This window comes from Phoca vitulina, unplaced genomic scaffold (assembly GCF_004348235.1).
Source record: "Phoca vitulina isolate PV1807 unplaced genomic scaffold, GSC_HSeal_1.0 scaffold40, whole genome shotgun sequence".
Taxonomy (NCBI): Eukaryota; Metazoa; Chordata; class Mammalia; order Carnivora; family Phocidae; genus Phoca; species Phoca vitulina.
In genome coordinates, this window is record NW_022589743.1 from 581,499 (window position 1) to 601,459 (window position 19,961).

The 19,961-nt window shown below is 38.3% G+C and overlaps 1 protein-coding gene across 1 annotated transcript in view; it reads left to right on the forward strand.

The window, feature by feature from the left end:
* Positions 1-2,001: 2,001 nt before the first annotated feature.
* TOP2A (DNA topoisomerase II alpha) overlaps positions 2,002-19,961 on the forward strand; it is a 29,033-nt gene continuing 11,073 nt past the window's right edge. The window contains exons 1-25 of the mRNA XM_032429222.1: positions 2,002-2,121; positions 2,986-3,141; positions 3,356-3,446; positions 3,716-3,779; positions 5,206-5,351; positions 5,499-5,596; positions 5,822-6,034; positions 6,383-6,556; positions 6,745-6,846; positions 6,952-7,089; positions 9,322-9,460; positions 10,879-11,036; positions 11,320-11,445; positions 11,716-11,826; positions 11,966-12,071; positions 12,162-12,271; positions 12,517-12,609; positions 13,140-13,254; positions 13,357-13,478; positions 15,092-15,240; positions 16,940-17,171; positions 17,367-17,501; positions 17,627-17,827; positions 18,008-18,203; positions 19,792-19,883. Coding sequence (XP_032285113.1) covers positions 2,101-2,121; positions 2,986-3,141; positions 3,356-3,446; positions 3,716-3,779; positions 5,206-5,351; positions 5,499-5,596; positions 5,822-6,034; positions 6,383-6,556; positions 6,745-6,846; positions 6,952-7,089; positions 9,322-9,460; positions 10,879-11,036; positions 11,320-11,445; positions 11,716-11,826; positions 11,966-12,071; positions 12,162-12,271; positions 12,517-12,609; positions 13,140-13,254; positions 13,357-13,478; positions 15,092-15,240; positions 16,940-17,171; positions 17,367-17,501; positions 17,627-17,827; positions 18,008-18,203; positions 19,792-19,883 — 3,288 coding nt within the window. The 5' untranslated portion in view covers positions 2,002-2,100. The remainder of the gene's footprint in view (positions 2,122-2,985; positions 3,142-3,355; positions 3,447-3,715; positions 3,780-5,205; positions 5,352-5,498; positions 5,597-5,821; positions 6,035-6,382; positions 6,557-6,744; positions 6,847-6,951; positions 7,090-9,321; positions 9,461-10,878; positions 11,037-11,319; positions 11,446-11,715; positions 11,827-11,965; positions 12,072-12,161; positions 12,272-12,516; positions 12,610-13,139; positions 13,255-13,356; positions 13,479-15,091; positions 15,241-16,939; positions 17,172-17,366; positions 17,502-17,626; positions 17,828-18,007; positions 18,204-19,791; positions 19,884-19,961) is intronic.

The following is a 19,961-nucleotide window of genomic DNA, read 5'->3' on the forward strand; positions in this document are numbered from 1 at the left end:
TCTGTGTTCGAGGAGGCAGAAAGTAGAATGGCTGGTGTCTGTCAGAGTCATCTTCTGTTCTGGGGAGAGTGCAGAGAATGAGAGGCTGCCCTAGAGCTCAGGCCTGCTCAGCCTTTTGGATGGGCAGAAGCTCCTGGTTTGGGTGGACTTCCCTACAACTGCTCTGAGACCCTGGGTGATCCTGTGCATTGGAGGTTGCCTATCTGTATCAACACATGCAGTGAGGAGAGTGGAATGAAATACCTGGAATTACTGGAGGCCAGGTGAAAAAAAAAAATCACCCTAGCCCATAGGCTACCTCCCATGCTCGACTTCCTGTCACACCACCACCACCACCCGACCCCTCATCCCCCCACCCCCAACCTCCACACTGGCCCTCTTTGGAGCTTTGCTAGCAGAGTAGGCATTGGATATGCTGGGGTGATTTAACAATTGGTTGACCTCTGGTTTCTTTTAGACGGGGAAAAAAAAGAATTAAAGCCACAAATTGTCATGCAAGCCTAAGGAAGATTCCTGCTTCCTGATTCTGATACTGTTAGCCTACTCTTCTAAACACCTTACATTTATCTCGGGTAATCCTCACCCAACTCTTGGGTACTGCTGTTTTTTTTGTGGGGTTTTTTTGTTTAAGATTGTATTTATTTATTTGAGAGAGAGTATGAGAGAGACGGCAAGCACAAGGGGGGCGGGGGGAAGGGCAGAGGGAGAAGCAGACTGCTTGCTGAGCAGGAAGCCCGAGGAGGCGGGACCCCGGGATCAAGACCTGAGCCAAAGCAGAGGCTTAACCCCCTGAACCACCCAGGCACCCCTGAGGTACTACTGTTATTTTTATTCTTTTTTCAGCAGAGAAAACAAAAGCACCAAAAAGCCTGCCTCCATCAAGACCGCACGACTGGCAAACTGCCCAGCAGGGATAGAAACTCAGGTAATAATGATTGGAAGGAGATGGTTCAGATGACAGAATTAGCTAGTCATTCAAATCGAGCAGTTCTTTTTTCAAGCATCTTGTAAGGGGGTGGGGGGAAACGCATTCTTTTGTCATTTTAACATTGTGGATTGACAAGGACAGAATAAACCCATTCAAACATTTACACGGCAGAATAAAAAATTAAAAAAAAAAAAAACAACTTCGGTCTTTGGCATGTTCTCGTCAAATGTGAACAACTTTTCTGGACAGCAGAATTCAGGGAATTTAACAAAGGAAAGAAAAGTAACAAGCAGCAGGGCATCCTACTGGCTTTCTGAGGAAAAACTGTCTGTCCTAGAATGGCCCCTAAACCCCATCCCCCGTTCCTGAGGCGGTAACTACAAACTACTCCTCTACTGGGGGACTTGAATACTGCTCTCTATTTTGCGTGGCCTCTCCACGCCCTACTATTATATCCCAAAACCACAGCTGTAGCACTTCCGTTTCTTCGAAAATAAATTCTTGGGAGGGGAGGTTGAGGCAGACGCCAGAATCTGTTCGCTACACCAAATCACCAGGCTGCCAGTCCAGAAAGCCGGCGCTCAAAAAATTTCCTCAGGAAAATGAAGCTAGGACTCCCGTTCCTCTCGCTAAAAAGCCTCAGGACGGAAAACAGTTTCTAGATTTCAAGAATCTGAACTAAGTTAGCAGCTACTGAGTAATTCTTTTCCTTCCTCCTTTTGCCCCAGCCTGCACCTCAGAAAACCCCTTCCCGCTGCCATCGCGAGTCTCTTCAGAGTTGTCGGCCCCGAGAGAACAAATAAGCCCCTCCTCATTGGCCAGGTTTCCTGTCAGTCTGTCCGCGACGACTCCGAGTGGTGCCTTTTGAAACCCTTCTAGTCCCGCCTTCTTTTGCGTAATTGGTTTGTTCAAACAGGCCCCCGGACAACTCAGACGTTCATTGGTGAATATAAAAAGCCAGCTACGATTGGCTCCTCGGGACGGAACCTGTGAGAGCGAGTCAGAGATTGGCTTATCTGGTTTGGGCGGGCTACAGGAAGGTTCAATTGCGACTGGAAGAGCTCTTCTAACCGACGAGCGTCTGTGGAGAAGCGGCTTGCTACGCGGTGGTCTCGACGGTCCCGCCGGTTTAGTCGCTTGCAGGGTTCTCGAGCCCCTTCACGACCGTCACTATGGAGGTGTCACCATTGCAGGTACAGCTCGAGGAAGGGGCGGGTCGTGGAGGCTCAGCGCTGCCCCGCATCCCTCTGGCTGCCGGTGAAGGGTTAGGCTCCCGGGCTGTGGTCCGTTCGCCGCCGGCTGGGAGCGGGTATTCCGCGTCGCCCCGGGTCTCCTGGGCTCGGAGTGATCGTGAAGTGGATGGCCCCCCTTTATGGTGCTAGTAGTGAAATATTGGCTACGCTGGCTGGCTTCTGGGGTGTTGGGTTCCGTTTTACTGTCTCTAGGGCCAGTATTCAACTGGCCCGTTTTATTATGGCCCGCGTGTGACTTCAAGCAGCACAGTCAGATACTTTCCTACCCTCCGGTGGAAAATGGGATTGAATGCCCCTGACCTTGGAAGGTGCAGAGCATGGCACGATGTTCCCAGTGAGGAGCCGGCAGGCCCGACTTGCTCAAAATATGTCCTTCCTGTGTTCAAAACGATTCAAAGGATTGAATCGATGGGCTCCCAAACTGCTGCTGACCAGAATCTGTTATGTACCTGGGGCATAGCAGGCACTCAGTAAATATCTGTGGAATGTGTGAAAGAAGTGGGTTGTATTTTATTGATGACATCTAAAACATTCAAGGAAAATAGTTCCATGTCACATGCACTTGGATGAGATAATATACGTTTATTCAAACTGACACCTGGGAACTTGGCTGCAGTTAACTTAAATTGCCGTGTTGGTACAAAATGATGTAAACTGCACCAATACCTGGTAAAAGATTGTGATTACACATCACTATGTGTGATGACACATAATGCGTAAATCATTACGGTGGGTGTTTTGTTTATAGTTTTTAATAAACCTCCGATTAAACATCCCTTTTCTACAATTTTCTAAAATTGCTAGCCTGTAAATGAAAATATGCAAATCAGCAAAACAAAGAAAAATGAAGATGCTAAGAAAAGACTGTCTATTGAAAGAATCTATCAAAAGAAAACCCAACTGGAACATATTTTGCTCCGCCCAGACACCTACATTGGCTCTGTGGAATTAGTGACCCAGGTAAAACCAAGTAATTAAATGCAGTTACGAAGTAGTTAAAATGTATACTTTTCCAGGTGAATTTTCTATATATTCCATGTACTCTGAATGTCACGGGAACTGGCCTAAGCTATCGTATGTATATTGTATTTAATCCAGAAGACTTTATAGTAATGATGATAAAACAGAATAAATATAGGGTAAAAGTAACTATATTTCTTTGCCTTATTTCTAGCAAATGTGGGTTTACGATGAAGATATTGGCATTAACTATAGGGAAGTCACCTTTGTCCCTGGGTTGTACAAAATCTTTGATGAGATCCTAGGTGAGTAAATTCTTTCACATAAAGATCTACTGGTCAAATCCTTCATAAGAAGTATCATTTCTAGCAAACCCTCTATAACCAGAGCTCCTATCTTTTCAAACAATAGCTGGCAAGGTGAGGCAGTTTACTGGAGTCTAACAAGTTGAATTTTTTCCTAGAAATAGTACTGTGAATAAATGTTAAATTCACGCCTCGTTAGTATGACTTTTTTCTTTCTATATCTTAATTTTTTTAAATTTAATTTCTTACCAATGTGTATTTTCTTTCAGTCAATGCTGCAGACAACAAACAAAGGGACCCAAAAATGTCTTGTATTAGAGTCACAATTGACCCGTAAGTCTCTTACATGGTCTTTTGTTTGTTATAGTTCATTGTCACTGTTAGTTACATTTACTTTGATTTATACTAACGTTGGCCTTTTTAGTAAATGAAATTCTGCAAAAGCACAGAAAAGCAGAATGCTAAAATGAACAATCTATGATACCTACCACCTAGATCCAAGTTATCAATGCTTTGCCATATTTGCTCCATCTATATTTTTTGAGTCCTTTCAAAATAAATTACAGACATATGACACTTCATCCCTAAATTTTTCAGTAAGCATCTCCAATAATTGCTCAGTCTAAGCTTTCTGGAGTCTAGAGCTTTTACTTTTTCTCATGATGCTATTCAAATAGTAAACCAGCAGGTGGTGATAGAGAATAATTGGATCCATCATTTCTGGTTATAAATGCTGGGTGTCCCTTTGTGGGTACTCAGGGTGCTTGTTTCACCTTTTTATTAGCCTGATCAGTTATGACATAAACTATGCTTTAGCTTCTTTGGGGAAGTGTGTTAATGATGTACTGAATGCTTCTAAGGGCTTGATACCATAGTCTAAAAAAATGTTGAGCTAGTTTTAGTCTTTTTTGTAGATAATACTGAGCACTACTTGGAATAAGATCCATAGTGTTTGTCTGGTTATAACTAAACTATACTAGCTTATGAGAATTAACTTAAAATAACTAAGAAATAAGTCCAAATAAATTTTTAGCATTTTTTTGGTGAGCAGGGAAGTTTACAATTGGTAATGTTTTTCCCTTTCATATTTATTTTGCAATGTGCTTTGTTGGGTGAGAAAGCTAAGGGAGCTAGGACAGTACAGATAGATGATCGTCTGAAAAGTGGTATAATAGGGGCACCTGGGGGGCTCAGTCGGTTAAGTGTCAGACTCTTGATTTCAGCTCAGGTCATGATCTCAGGGTCCTGGGATCGAGCCCCAAGTAGGGCTCCTCCCTCCAAGGAGTCTGCTTGAGGATTCTCTCTCCTTCTCCCTCTGCACCCCCTCATCCCACTCATGTGCATGCGTTCGCTCACTCGTGCTCAAATAAATAAATCTTAAAAAACAAAACAAAAAAGAAAGCAGTATAAATAATAGTTTCCAAATTTTTCCTTTCCATTGGGCATAAATCATTTCCCTTTGTTTATCCTAACATTTTAAAATTCCATATTTTTTCAACATTATCAGTGTCTGCCCAGGTGTTGGAAAAGGATTAATTTTTTTTTCCCCTCTTGGCTCCTATTTCAGGAATGTCAGGAACTAAGCATGGTGGGAAAGGTAGTTGATGCTGAATTTCAGAAGATATGTATGAAAAAGAGTCAAAGAAATTGAGACTTGTGAATTTCTGTATTTTAAGAATAATGATATTTAAGTATAAAAAATATCAAGCACTAGTTTACCATTTGTTTTACAATAAAAGTTTCATTCTTCTTTTCTTAGGGAAAACAATTTAATTAGTATATGGAATAATGGGAAAGGTATTCCTGTTGTTGAACACAAAGTTGAGAAGATGTATGTCCCAGCTCTCATCTTTGGACAGCTCCTAACTTCTAGTAACTATGATGATGATGAAAAGAAAGTAACAGGTAGAGTATGGAGGAAAATAACATATTTGTTGCTGAAAACACATCTTTTAAATGACTGTGACATAAAAGTTAAAAATATTGGAATGAATCTCTATAATTGATTAGCATTTCCAGTGATAACAAAGTATTTTAAATTTATTTGCTTAGGTGGTCGAAATGGCTATGGGGCCAAATTGTGTAACATATTCAGTACCAAATTTACTGTGGAAACAGCCAGTAGAGAATACAAGAAAATGTTCAAACAGGCAAGTATAAATAAATATCTTGTGCCTCAATTATAATTGTACTTTAGCAATTTATAACAGCATTAGTGGTTGGTTTAATTTAACGTAATTTATAGGCTATTAAATCATGGAAAACTATTCGTGAACATAATTAGGTTATTTTTTAGGACTTATAAATTTGTGTTTAGTTCTAGTTTGTTGTGAAAAGACTTGAATTTTTTATCTTCCTATTTTTTACTTCCACAGACATGGATGGATAACATGGGGAGAGCTGGTGAGATGGAACTCAAACCCTTTAATGGGGAAGATTATACATGTATTACCTTCCAGCCTGACTTGTCCAAGTTTAAAATGCAAAGCCTAGATAAAGATATTGTTGCACTAATGGTTAGAAGAGCATATGATATTGCTGGATCCACCAAAGATGTCAAAGTCTTTCTCAATGGAAATAAGCTGCCAGTAAGCATTTTCCAGGGTGTTAAGGGCAATGAGGGACTTGATATGATCATTGTCAGAGGCAAAATTGATTTTTTTTTTCCTCCCATATTTTTTTTTTTTTACCACTTCTCAGATACGTTCCTGAAAAGAAAACAGTATGCCACATTTTTTACTTAGCTCTTTTAAACTCACTAAAGAAATGTCTTTCTCAAACAATCTCCTAAATGAATCCTTTTGTGCCCTTTAATGACCATTCTCTTATGCCCATCAGTGAACATCATTTCATTAGTTTTGAAAAATCCTCATGGTCTATCATTGAATACTTTTTATAACTTTTTTCTAATACCATAACTTTTAATTCCTGTACAGGTAAAAGGATTCCGTAGCTATGTAGATATGTATTTGAAGGATAAGGTAGATGAAACTGGCAATCCATTGAAAATTATCCACGAACAAGTAAACCCCAGGTGGGAAGTATGCTTAACAATGAGTGAAAAAGGCTTTCAGCAAATTAGCTTTGTCAACAGCATTGCTACTTCCAAGGTAATTTTATTTTTGTATTAATCATGATTTATCTTTACATAGAAGTGTTACTGTTTTTCATAAATACAATGAGCTTGAATATTTGGCTGCCCTGGCATAAAGAAAGCTAAATTACATTTTTTAGTATTTGATCATTATTATAATTTTGAGGATCCTGAGCTTTACAGTTTGTTATTTTTCCCCATTAGGGTGGCAGACATGTTGATTATGTAGCTGATCAGATTGTGACTAAACTTGTTGATGTTGTGAAGAAGAAGAACAAGGGTGGTGTTGCAGTAAAAGCACATCAGGTATGGTATTTTAGCACAGTTTTCTTTTTCTAAAGTCAAGGAAGAAGAGAAAGGCTATAAATAAAGCATAAGTTTTTAGCTATGTAATATCAACCTTTCCTGCAGGTGAAAAATCACATGTGGATTTTTGTGAATGCCTTAATTGAAAACCCAACCTTTGACTCTCAGACAAAAGAAAACATGACTTTACAAGTCAAGAGCTTTGGATCGACATGCCAATTAAGTGAAAAATTCATCAAAGCTGTGAGTACTGGGGCACCTGGGTAGTTCAGTCGGTTGGGCGTCTGCCTCCGGCTCAGGTCAGGATCCCAGAGTCCCGGGATTGAGCCCCTCAGCGGGGGGGTCTGCTTCTCCCTCTCCCTCTACTCCTCCCCTGCTCATGCTCACTCACTCTCTCTCGCTTGCTCACTCTCTCAAATAAATAAAATCTTTTTAAAAAAAGTTGTAAATACTTACAGGGAAATAAGAAATAGAAGCACCTTGCTTTATTGTCCATTGCCCTTCTCTGCTCCGCAAAAAACAAGATTCATCCTACATGTCTTCTGCCTCTGAAAAGGAAATAAATAGCTTTCATGAGGGGCACCTGGGTGGCTCAGGCGGTTAAGCATCTGCCTTCAGCTCAGGTCATGATCCCAGGGTCCTGGGATCGAGTTCCGCATCGGGCTCCCTGCTCAGCAGGGAATCTGCTTCTCCCTCCACTCCTCCCCACTGCTCGTGATCTCTCTCTCTCTCTCTCAAATAAATAAATAAAATCTTTGAAAAAAAAAAAGAAATAGCTTTTCACCTCACTGGACTTACTACAGCCTTAATTACCATCCATATGCCTGTATTTCCCCATTACCTTGTCACCATTCAGCCCATTTCACTGCTTACTAAACATTGCCTAAAGTTGGCTCCCAGTCGACACATCCAAAACTGAATTAGTTCTTTCCATACTCACCTCTACACAAGGAGCTTCCCCACACCGTAAAAACAAAACTATTTCCGGTCTTAGTAAAAGGCCCCAACCAACCACTAGGTTGCATAAACAAACCTGGGAGCCTTCTCTTTACCCCATGCCTCCTCTAATCCAATCAGTAAGATTCATCTTTTGGATACCTCAGTAGCCTCTCACGGTCATCTCTTTTCTATATTACTGTAACGATTCTTAATGTTCATAACATTTCAGTCCTTTCTTTGCAATGCTCTTGAGTAATCTTTTTGTCTTAAAGCACACGTTTTTGTCTTCATTCTCTTTTGAAGTCTTTTGGTAACTTCCACTCTTAGAAAAAGTCCAGGGGCGCCTGGCTGACTCAGTCGGTGGAGTATGTGACTCTTGATCTCAGGGTTGTAAGTTTGAGCCCCATGCTGGGTATAGAGATTACTTAAAAATAAATCTTTAAAAAAAATAAATGACTCAGGGGCGGCGCCTAGGTGGCTCAGGTGGTTAAGCATCTGACTTGTGATTTTTGTCTTAGGTCATGATCTCATGGGTTGTGAGATGGAGCTGCACTAGAGCTGCACGTTGGGCTCTGTGCTCATGGGGGAGTCTGCTTAGGATTCTCTCCCTCTCCTTTTGCCCCTCCCCCTACTGTACACACTCTTTCTCTGTCTCTCTCAAATAAATCTTTAAAAATTAAAAAAAAAAAATGTTTTGGGTGCCTTGGTGGCTCAGGCAGTTAAGCATCTAACTTTGCCTCAGGTCATGATCCCAGGGTCCTGGGATTGGGTCCCATATAGGGCTCCCTGCTCAGTGGGGAGCCTGCTTCTCCCTCTGCCTCTGCTGTTCTCCCTGCTTGTGCTCTCTTACTCTCTGCCAAATAAATAAATAAAATCTTTAAAAAAAAGAAAAATGTTTTAAGTCCAAATTCTTTAATGTGGCCTACAAGATCCTGCCATCTCCAACCTCATCTCAGTACCACTTTTTCCTGTGTTGTCTAAGCTTCAGTCCTACTGCCTTCAAATTACTCAGAAGCATTAGTACTCTTCCCCCTCCTTAGAGCTTTTCCACTTGGTAATCCTTCTGCCTGAAATGCTTCTCACTTAGCTAGCTACTTTAGATCTTCAATGTCATTTCCTCAGGAAAGCCTTTACTTTCTACCCTTCTCCCTGGACATATGTTATTAGATGTAGCATACTTTTATCCATAACACTCATCACACTCAGAATTTCTCATTTTATTTCTATCTTCCTTATTGTTAAAGTCCATGAGGACAACGACCATGACCAATTTGTTTTAACCACTAAATCTCCAACATGGATCTCAGTGCCTAGCACAACGTAAATATGTAGTTAGTGAATATTTACTGAATGAATGAACTCAAGGGAACCAGTTCCCTCAGTTATGATAACCTAAGACAGGAAGACATGTCATCCTCATACTCAGTCTGAAAATTATTATTATTTTTTACCTCCTTTAAAACTTTGAATTATTTTTATAGGAGCTCATTTGTATTCTAGATGCTTCTTCCCTAACATGAATCTTCTCATTTTCAGGCAACTGGCTGTGGTATTGTGGAAAGCATACTAAACTGGGTGAAGTTTAAGGCCCAAGTCCAATTAAACAAGAAGTGTTCAGCTGTAAAACATAACAGAATCAAGGGAATTCCCAAACTCGATGATGCCAATGATGCAGGTACACATTAATAATGCTTCTAAACTTTAAATCTTGTGGTTCAGGTATTTGTTTTATTCATTAACAGCATACCGTGGATACTTCCCACTTAACATGTAATATTCAACAGAATGTTTTTATATGGTTAATAATCAACCAATTCCCTGTTATTGAACATTTAGATCATTTCTAATTTTTGGCTGTTACAGTAATGTTGAGATGACTATTAAGAGTATAAAATAAGAATTTGTAGTGATCTAGGGTGCCTGGGTGACTCAGTCGGTTAAAAGTCTGACTCATGATCTCACCTCAGGTCTTGATCTTGAGTCGTGAGTTCAAGCCTTGCCTTGGGCTCCATGCTGGGTGTGGAGCCTACTTTAAAAAAAAGAAAAAAAGAATATGTAGTGATCTATTACCTAATGTAGGGGAGGAAAAATTTTCCTTAACCCTCTTAGTTCCTGTCTGGGTCTGAAAATGAAACTGACAAAGACAGGTTAAATGATGAAAAACATACAAATTTATTTAATATAAACTTTACTTGACACAGGAGTTTTCATAGGAAAATGAAGACCCAAAGAAGTGGTTAAACCTGAGCGTTTTTGTCAGGTGTGAGGAAGAGTGGAAAGATATGATAAGGGCAGAGTATGAACTAAGTATAGTAAACTGGGGGAAGCTCAGTGAGGCCTGTTCATTCACATTCTTTTCAGTGTCACTCTGAAAGATAAGAATGTTCCCTTCCTCTGTGGTATATGGAGGGCACTTCTCACATGAGGGCCTCGTGACCTGCTTCAGGGTAGAAAGTTGGGGAATGAGGTCAGAGAGAACTTGCTTCTAGCATTTTCTCAAACTCCTTCAGCTTAAAATATTCAATATGCCAAGTGCCCTGTTTTGGGGTAGTGTGTTCTAAACCCCATCACTAACAAAATTTTTTTTTAAGATTTTATTTATTTATTTGAGAGAGAGAGCTATCACGAGCAGGGGCGAAGGGTAGAGGGAGAAGCAGACTCTCGCTGAGCAGGGAGCCCGATGCGGGACTCGATCCCAGGAACGTGGGATCATGACCTGAGCTGAAGGCAGATACTTAACCAACTGAGCCACCCAGGCACCCACTAACAAATATTTTTAACATAATATGATCAAATGAGTGTTCAGCAACAGTATAAATGTCACAAGAAATTAGCATAAGAGAGGTGCCTGGCTGGCTTAGTCATTGGAATATGTAACTCTTGGTCTCAGGGTTGTGAGTTCAGGCCCCATGTTGGATGTGGAGATAAAGTCTTTTAAAAAAGATCGTCTAAGAAACTAGGATTTTTTTTTTTTTTTACTATGAACATTAGTTCTAATATCTATTAGTGTTTTTATCACAAAACTATTGATAGCACGTCTGAGTTGAGGTTGAACTAAATGTGCCAATATTAATTTGTGTATTTTTATTTTAGGGGGTCGAAACTCCAGTGAGTGTACACTTATCCTGACTGAGGGAGACTCAGCTAAAACTTTGGCTGTTTCAGGCCTTGGTGTAGTTGGGAGAGACAAATATGGGGTTTTCCCACTTAGAGGAAAAATACTCAATGTTCGAGAAGCTTCTCATAAACAGGTAGAACCATCTTTAAAATCTAAACCCAGTTTTATAATGCAGGATTTCATGCTTGTATTTCATTCCCTTCACTGGGCATTATGAAATAAGTTTCAGTTTATTGTTCTTATTTTAAGAAATTGGGTACATTGTAGCATATCTTAACAGATCTTTCTGACTAAAATATAGGCTAATAATAACTGAAAATACTGGAGCTCAAGAAAGCCCAAACAACATATACTCTGCTATTTCTTTTCAAATTTATAAACAAAACATTACCTTTTTTGGTATATGTCTATTTCAGATCATGGAAAATGCCGAAATTAACAATATCATCAAGATTGTGGGTCTTCAGTACAAGAAAAACTATGAAGATGAAGATTCATTGAAGACTCTTCGTTATGGAAAGATAATGATTATGACAGATCAGGTCAGATTTGCTTTCAAATATTTTAGATTGTTACACTAAATTAAACATGTTTTAATTGTTGCATTTCCTGCTGTGGAAGGAAATTACTTAACTTGGAGCTTTATTCATCACATGTGTGTTACATATACAGGTTAAGTGAGTGGATTTAAATAGCCTTTTTCTTTTTTTTAAAAGAAAAATTTTAGAGAAATTACCAGTAGGTCAATCATAATTTTTTTTTTTTAGTTTCAAAATAATTCTTTTGTGTTTTGGCTTTCCACATATTTCTAGGACCAAGATGGTTCCCATATCAAAGGTTTGCTGATTAATTTTATCCATCACAACTGGCCCTCTCTTCTACGGCATCGTTTTCTGGAAGAATTTATCACTCCCATTGTAAAGGTATATTAACTTCTAAATTACCATAATGGATATTTTAAGGCCCTTACTCAACGTTTTATACGCATATAACCCCAGTGTTATATGGTATACAGGGGACTCAGCAGTGTGCAAAACCACAGCAACATATTCTTTACCATAGGTGTCTAAAAACAAACAAGAAATGGCGTTCTATAGCCTTCCTGAATTTGAAGAATGGAAGAGTTCTACTCCAAATCATAAAAAATGGAAAGTCAAGTACTACAAAGGTTTGTAAGGAAACCCATATAGAACTTCTCATTTTTTATATACCATTGTACAAGATTATATGGAGTAACTTGATATTCTTGGTTGTGTAGGTTTGGGCACCAGCACATCAAAAGAAGCTAAAGAATACTTTGCAGATATGAAAAGACATCGTATTCAATTCAAATATTCTGGTCCTGAAGATGATGCTGCCATCAGCCTGGTCAGTTTGAGTTCTGTTTCATACATACATTCTAGTTTTGTAAGTCACTACTTTAGCTAGTCAATTGAAACATATAAATTTTTATATAATAGAATGTTTTATAGAATATAGAATGTTTTTAGTAAGCATGTCCTAGAGAAAGGGACATGTTTTAGGAAACTGAGTTTATTTTTGTTTAGTTTTTATACAAGAGATTTTGGGAGATTGTTCGTACCAGTGACATCTTTTTTATCTCTAATGTGTAGGCCTTTAGCAAGAAACAGATAGATGATCGAAAGGAATGGTTAACTCATTTCATGGAGGATAGAAGGCAACGGAAGTTACTTGGCCTTCCTGAGGTAAAAATCTTATATATCTGGGCACCTGGGTGGCTCAGTCGGGCATGTCCAACTCTTGATTTTGGCTCAGGTTGTGATCTCAGGGTCATGAAATCGAGCCCCTCATGGGGCTCTGTGCTAGGAGCCTGCTTGGGATTCTCCCCACCCCCACTCACGTGCTTGCTCGCTCACTCTCTCAATCTAAAAAAAAAAAATCTTATATATCTTACAACACAATGACTAATTGCTTCAGTAAAAAATTTAATAATAGATAATTATATATGAATGTGCTTATCTAGACTGCTGCATAAATGTATGGGGACTGAAAAATTAAAAAGGCAATGCAGTTTTTCCTAATTGTGCAGCAATTAAATTTGCTTTATCTTTAAAACCTGTAAAATACTTCTACATAATTCTTTATCTTTGAGGGACTTAAGAATTATCATAGAATTGATATGCTGAAAGATTTCTTTATTTTTGATGTTAAGCATTGTTAAAATCAATGATCTTTTTTAAACTAGATCATGTAATAACTCTCTTTGGTCCCTCAGGATTACTTGTATGGACAAACTACCACATATCTGACATACAATGACTTCATAAATAAGGAACTTATCCTGTTCTCAAATTCTGATAACGAGAGATCTATCCCATCTATGGTGGATGGTAAGTTCCAATATGTTAGCCTGTTTTTATCGTACACAGAAATCAATGTCCATAAATGGTTAGGTTGAGTATACTAATATTTGTACTTCTTTCATTTTGAAGGCTTGAAACCAGGTCAAAGAAAGGTTTTGTTTACCTGTTTCAAACGGAATGACAAGCGAGAGGTGAAAGTTGCCCAGTTAGCTGGGTCAGTGGCTGAGATGTCCTCTTATCATCATGGTGAGGTAAACACACAATCCGTAATGTTTCCAGAAAGCATTATAGCAATGATACCTGCAAAATTATTTTCCAAACAGAGTACTTGGTGAGATGAACACTTGTTCATCCATAGTAGAGGCAATTTGGTGAAGTCTGGTAAAATCTGTCAAACTATAAATGTGCTTATCCTTTAACCTAACAAATCTATTTCTAAAAATAATATTCTGGTAAGGAGACTCATAAGTCTGTAAGGATCTATGTTCGAAGATATTTAGTGATGTTTAATATACCTTTGTGATGCTAAAATTTAGACATTAAAGATGTCAATCAACTGGAAAATTGTTGTTGATTGTGACACATCTATGCCTGGAATCAATTATATAACTGAAGTAAATCTGTGTGTACTAACATTGAGAATATCCATAGTCCATTGTCAGTGGGGAGAAAAAGAGCCAGACCAGTACTTAAAGCAAAATACCTAGAAGGGTGTGCTCCAGGTTGTTAACTTTGGTTAAATCTGTCAGTTAAAAAGGACAACTTGCCAATTTTTTGTATTTCTGAGTTGTTTGATTTTATACAAACATATATTCCTTTTTTATTTTTTGATTAATTGCTTTTTTGCATTCATTTTATTTTAAAGAACTAGGTTGCCTACAGGTTTCTAGAGCTTTAAATGTAATGATCGTCTTGCTTGTTGCTTTCAATCAAAACATAGTAGGCGTGGGCGCCTGGGTGGCTCAGTCAGTTAATCGACTGCCTTCAGCTCAGGTCATGATCCTGGAGTCCCAGGATCGAGTCCCGCATCGGGCTCCCTGCTCAGCGGGGAGTCTGCTTCTCCCTCTGACCCTCCCCCCTCTCATACTCTATCTCATTCTCTCTCTCAAATAAATAAATAAAATCTTAAAAAAAAAAAAAAAAACATAGTAGGCGTTTAGTAAATGTTCACACAACAAACATTTGTCAAATGCTTACCATGTACCAGGTATATAAAAACAAGTGTGTTCCTTACTCAAGGTATAATCACAATTTAATTAGCCAACACACACACACACACACACACACACACACACACACACACACACTATAGAATAAAGTGATGCATGCTAGAATAGAAATGAGCGAAGTGTCGGGATGCCTGGGTTGCTTAGTCGGTTAAGCGTCTGCCTTCAGCTCTGGTCATGACCCCAGCGTCCTGGGATTGAGTCCCGCATGGGACTCCTTGCTCAGCAGGGAGCCTGCTTCTCCCTCTGCCTGATGCTTCCCCCTGCTTGTGTGCTCTCTAGCGCTCTCTCTCACTCTGACAAATAAATAAATAAATAATCTTTAAAAAAAAAAAGGAAAGAAATGAGCAAAGTGTTATAACACAAAGAGGAAATATTTCATTCTGCTGAGGTGAAGAGAAGAGCTATGCCTTCAAGGTTGAATAGGACTTGATAGAAATTATTGGAAGGCAAGACCCCTGAACTTGGAGCCAGAAGTCTTGAGTTTAGGTACATCTGCCATGTAATTATCTGGGAAGAGTCAATAAACATCTATATCTCATAAAACCTTATAGGATTATAGTGAGGCTTAGTCATAATAATGGACATATATTATTAGAAGCCTACAGATCAGATTAACGAATCTTTTTCACCCCCAGATGTCACTAATGATGACCATTATCAATTTGGCTCAGAATTTTGTGGGTAGCAATAATCTGAACCTCTTGCAGCCCATTGGTCAGTTTGGTACTAGGCTGCATGGTGGCAAGGATTCTGCTAGTCCTCGATACATCTTCACAATGCTCAGGTGGGTATAACTTCAATTTCTAGTGAGTTCATCAAAAACTAATAATGTACTATATGCTGGCTAACTGAACATAATAAAAAAAATATATTCAACTTTTAAAAAAAATTTCTAGTGAATTGCCATTTCCAATTTTGAACTAATGTGACATTTAGTTGACAAAAAATATAAAAATGCAGTTAATCAGAAAATGTACTTTTGATGTAGATGCTTACAGTATTAACTTTTTAAAAACTAGCTCACTTAAGTTTAATTTTGCTACTCCTTACAAGAAGCAGAAAGTCTAAAGTCTATTTTAGTTTGATAGCCGTGCCTGAATTTCTTAAAAGTATTGTTTCCTTGCCAAACTAAATGTTTTTACTTCCATTTCTTATATTTTCTTCACTTCCATCGTGCAGAGCAGTGGTTCTCAACCAGGGTAGATTTTGCACCACCACCCCATCTCCCAGGAGACGTAGTAATGTCTGGAAACATTTTCGATTGTCGTGACTAGGGGAGCTGTGCTACATCTAGTGGGCAGCAACCAGAGCTACTGCTAAATACCCTACAATGCATGGGATATCCCTCATAACAAAGGATTATCTGACCCAAAATATCAATAATGCCCAGGTTGAGAAACCCTGCTGTAGACTTGGGGTCAGAGTAAAGAAGAGCTTAATTCTTCCTAAATACCACAGTTGAAATTTTACTCTTTATAAGTCTATGGAAAGTACATTATGAATGGTCAATTTTCTACTCTCATTTTATTCAACCTTTCAGCAGCATTAGCTAATCACTTCATCTTCCTTGAAACTCTTATTTGTCCTCCAAGATACCAGACTGTTGGCTTTCTTCCTTATTTGTCGTCTATGCTGGGTCCTTCTCATCTTTCCAGCCTCTAACTACTGGCCTGCCCCAAAGCTCCTTCATTAGTTCTCTTTCCACTAGCCACACTCACTTGCCATCCGTAGATGATTACCCATCCATCTAGTTTCAACAGCTCCAACCCTGAATCTCATAGCTGACTACCCTCTCAATATTTACTGAGGCACCCCAGTTATCTAAAGTACTATAATATAGTCTACCATCCTGCTTTCTTATGGCAGCCAACTAATTTTTTTCAAATAGATCACTCTGGTTCAGAACCTTCCAACTTTTTCGTTTAGAGTAAAATCTAAAGGACCTACATGATCTATGTGCCCACTCCCCATATCTTTTGACTCCATCTCATACTGTCTCTGTTTCAAAAACACCTGGCCTCTGCCTATATTCAGAGACGCGAAGCACACTCTCTCTTCAGGGCTTTTTACTCACTGGTCCCTCTGCTTACAATACCCTTTCTCCAGATAACCACATGGTGGCTCATTCTCAATTTCTTCACTCTAATGTCATCCTTTCAGAAAGTGTTACCATTCCTTAGCACCTTCCATCATTCAATCACTTTTACCTATTTTTTCTTTCTTCTTAGCATTTACCCACCACCTGACAAAAATGTATGTGCATTGTCTGTCTCCTGTAGTAGAATGTGAGCTCCTTAGAGACTTTATGTCTGTGGTACCTGGCACATACAAAGTGCTAAATACTGTTAAATAAATACTGTTAGTCAGCAAGTAAAGCCAAAGTAATTTTCATGCATAGATATAAGATAACACATGTCCTTTCACAAGTTAAGTATCAAAGTCAGTATTTTTGTAAAATAACATTCTTTGATTGTTTTCTTTAGCCCTTTGACTCGGTTGTTATTTCCACCAAAAGATGATCACACATTGAAGTTTTTATATGATGACAATCAACGTGTTGAACCTGAATGGTACATTCCTATTATACCCATGGTGCTGATAAATGGTGCTGAAGGAATCGGTACTGGGTGGTCCTGCAAAATCCCCAACTTTGATATTCGTGAAGTTGTAAATAATATCAGGCGTTTGATGGATGGAGAAGAACCTTTGCCAATGGTAACTATTCTGTGTATATAAGCATCCTTCATTTTTCTCCGGTTTCAATTCAGTAGACTATATAGTTAAAGAGGACACATATAAAATTTATTTCATACTTTAATGTTCGTTAGATTTATTGTTTAATGCTGTTGGGATTTCTATTTTTTAGTGTCACATTTAGAAAACCTATTCTTCTTTAAAATACCAATTTAGCTTCCAAGTTACAAGAACTTCAAGGGTACTATTGAAGAGCTGGCTCCAAATCAATATGTGATTAGTGGTGAAGTGGCTATTCTTAATTCCACAACCATTGAAATCTCAGAGCTTCCTATCAGAACATGGACCCAGGTAAGTAATTGTGGATTTCTTCTTTGATTTTTGTGATCGGGGAAACACTTTGTACTACTACTACTTGTTGACTACTCCTAAGCCTGTATTTTAGACACTTACAAAAGGATTATATCTTTCTTTAGACATATAAAGAACAGGTTCTAGAACCTATGTTGAATGGAACTGAGAAGACACCACCTCTCATAACAGATTATAGGGAATACCATACAGACACTACTGTGAAGTTTGTTGTGAAAATGACTGAAGAGAAACTGGCAGAGGCAGAGAGAGTGGGACTACACAAAGTATTCAAACTCCAAACTAGTCTCACATGCAACTCTATGGTATGTCTTATTTTATGAGAGGTACTCATGTTTCAATTTATATTAAAGTTTAATATCAATTTTAAAAGGAAATCCTAGAATACTTTTATATTTTTGAAGAATAAAGTCTTTTCTCTAAAACCATTAAAGTTTAGCCAATTTATCTGTTCTTGGCTTTATAATCTTGTTTTTCTTTCCTAGGTGCTTTTTGACCATGTAGGATGTTTAAAGAAATACGACACAGTGTTGGATATTCTAAGAGACTTCTTTGAACTCAGGCTTAAATATTATGGATTAAGAAAAGAATGGCTTCTAGGAATGCTTGGTGCTGAATCTGCTAAACTGAACAATCAGGCTCGCTTTATCTTAGAGAAAATAGATGGCAAAATAATCATTGGTATGTTTTTGGATTAATAACTGTCTGTACTAAAACTACAGCTATGCCAAACTTTAAACATTTTGGAAGAGTAATGGTGGGGAGGGAGGGCAAAATCATTTAGTTCAGCTGGTCACTTATACAAGCATTTCTTTTAAATACCCAGTCATTTACAGTTTGGAAAAGATAGCTTTTCTTAGATTGAACATCTTGATAAATCAAGATTTAGTTGACATTTAGACAGAGAATAGAGAGATTGAAAGGTAACCTGTGTAAAGTGATCAAGAGAAGAGATGTTAAGTCTGAGAGGGGAGAAAAAGGCCAGAAGGAAGATTATAAATGGCTTATATTACAACTAAATTGTGTACTGAAGACTGAAAGAGTCATGTCTTGGAATTTTTTTTTTTTTTTTTAAGACATTCTAGAAGCAACTAAGTCAGGGTTTAAGTGACCAGGAAGGAAACAGTTTTGATAAAAGCTGGGTTGTAAGGAAGTTAAAAAAAAAAAAATAGCTCAACCCTGGCCAGAGCTAACTAGGAAAGCTAGGCAACAAACTTATGGGTTATAGTAGCAAATTCCAAAACATGGCAACACGTGTTCCTGGTGATCACAGAATAATTTTCTGGTCGTACACAAAAATGTTTAACTTAATAGTTACATGTTCAAATTCGTGAATATTTTTTAAAACTAATAACACTAGCATAACCACCCCTTAATTTCATAGAATTATTGCCTAAGGCAAAGCTAAAATGAGTGATAATGGACATCCTTCAAAGAACAGAAAGTAAAAGTTGTGTCTTGTTGACAGGAATTTAAGGAATAATGGCACTATGCAGTCTTCTTGAGTATAAAAATGTAGAGGGCCTAAACATGTAATCTGTGTCAAGTTAATTGGTAAAAGATGGTACTCAGAAATTCATTCTGAAATATCTTGTAGCTAGTAACTTAATATCCCTCAAAGTGTAATAAATTGACTGCAATAGTCATTGGAAGAGAGGTACTCTAGAAAAAGGGAATGGGTGCAATCTGTGTGTTGCAACCCAATCAATGTTTCGGTTGGTGGCACTGAAATCTTGCCCAATCAAATGTTAAAATTTTTAAAAGGGAGTATAATTGAGGTAGAGACTTATCAGAAAAAAAGGTTTGATTGTCTTCTGTTCTTTTAAGATTATAATTAGGTCAACAATTTCATGTGATTTGACTGTCCCACTTGTGGTAATTTACATTTGTCAGTGGTTTAGGAAAAAGACTTCTCTCTAAACCAGGATGTACAGATTTATGCAAGACAAAGACAGTTTAATTTTTAGTTTTGTTTTTTTTTAAAGATTATTTATTTATTTATTTCACAGAGAGAGAGATAGCGAGAGCAGGAACACAAGCAGGGGGAGTGGGAGAGGAAGAAGCAGGACTCCCGCGGAGCAGGGAGCCTGACTTGGGGGGCGATCCCAGGACCCTGGGATCATGACCTGAGCCGAAGGCAGACACCCAACGACTGAGCCACCCAGGCGCCCCAATTTTTAGTTTTAATCTTTTGAATTAATATGGTAAAACCTATTCCTTTCCTAAAATATTGCTCAAAACCATTATCTCTGTTTACATTTTTTAATAGAAAATAAGCCTAAGAAAGAATTAATTAAAGTTCTGATTCAGAGGGGATATGATTCAGATCCCGTGAAGGCTTGGAAAGAAGCCCAGCTAAAGGTAATTTCTCGGTTAGCATTTTCTATGTTATTGAAGACTGTATATAACCTAATGTCTCTGTTTCATAATTCCTGTTAA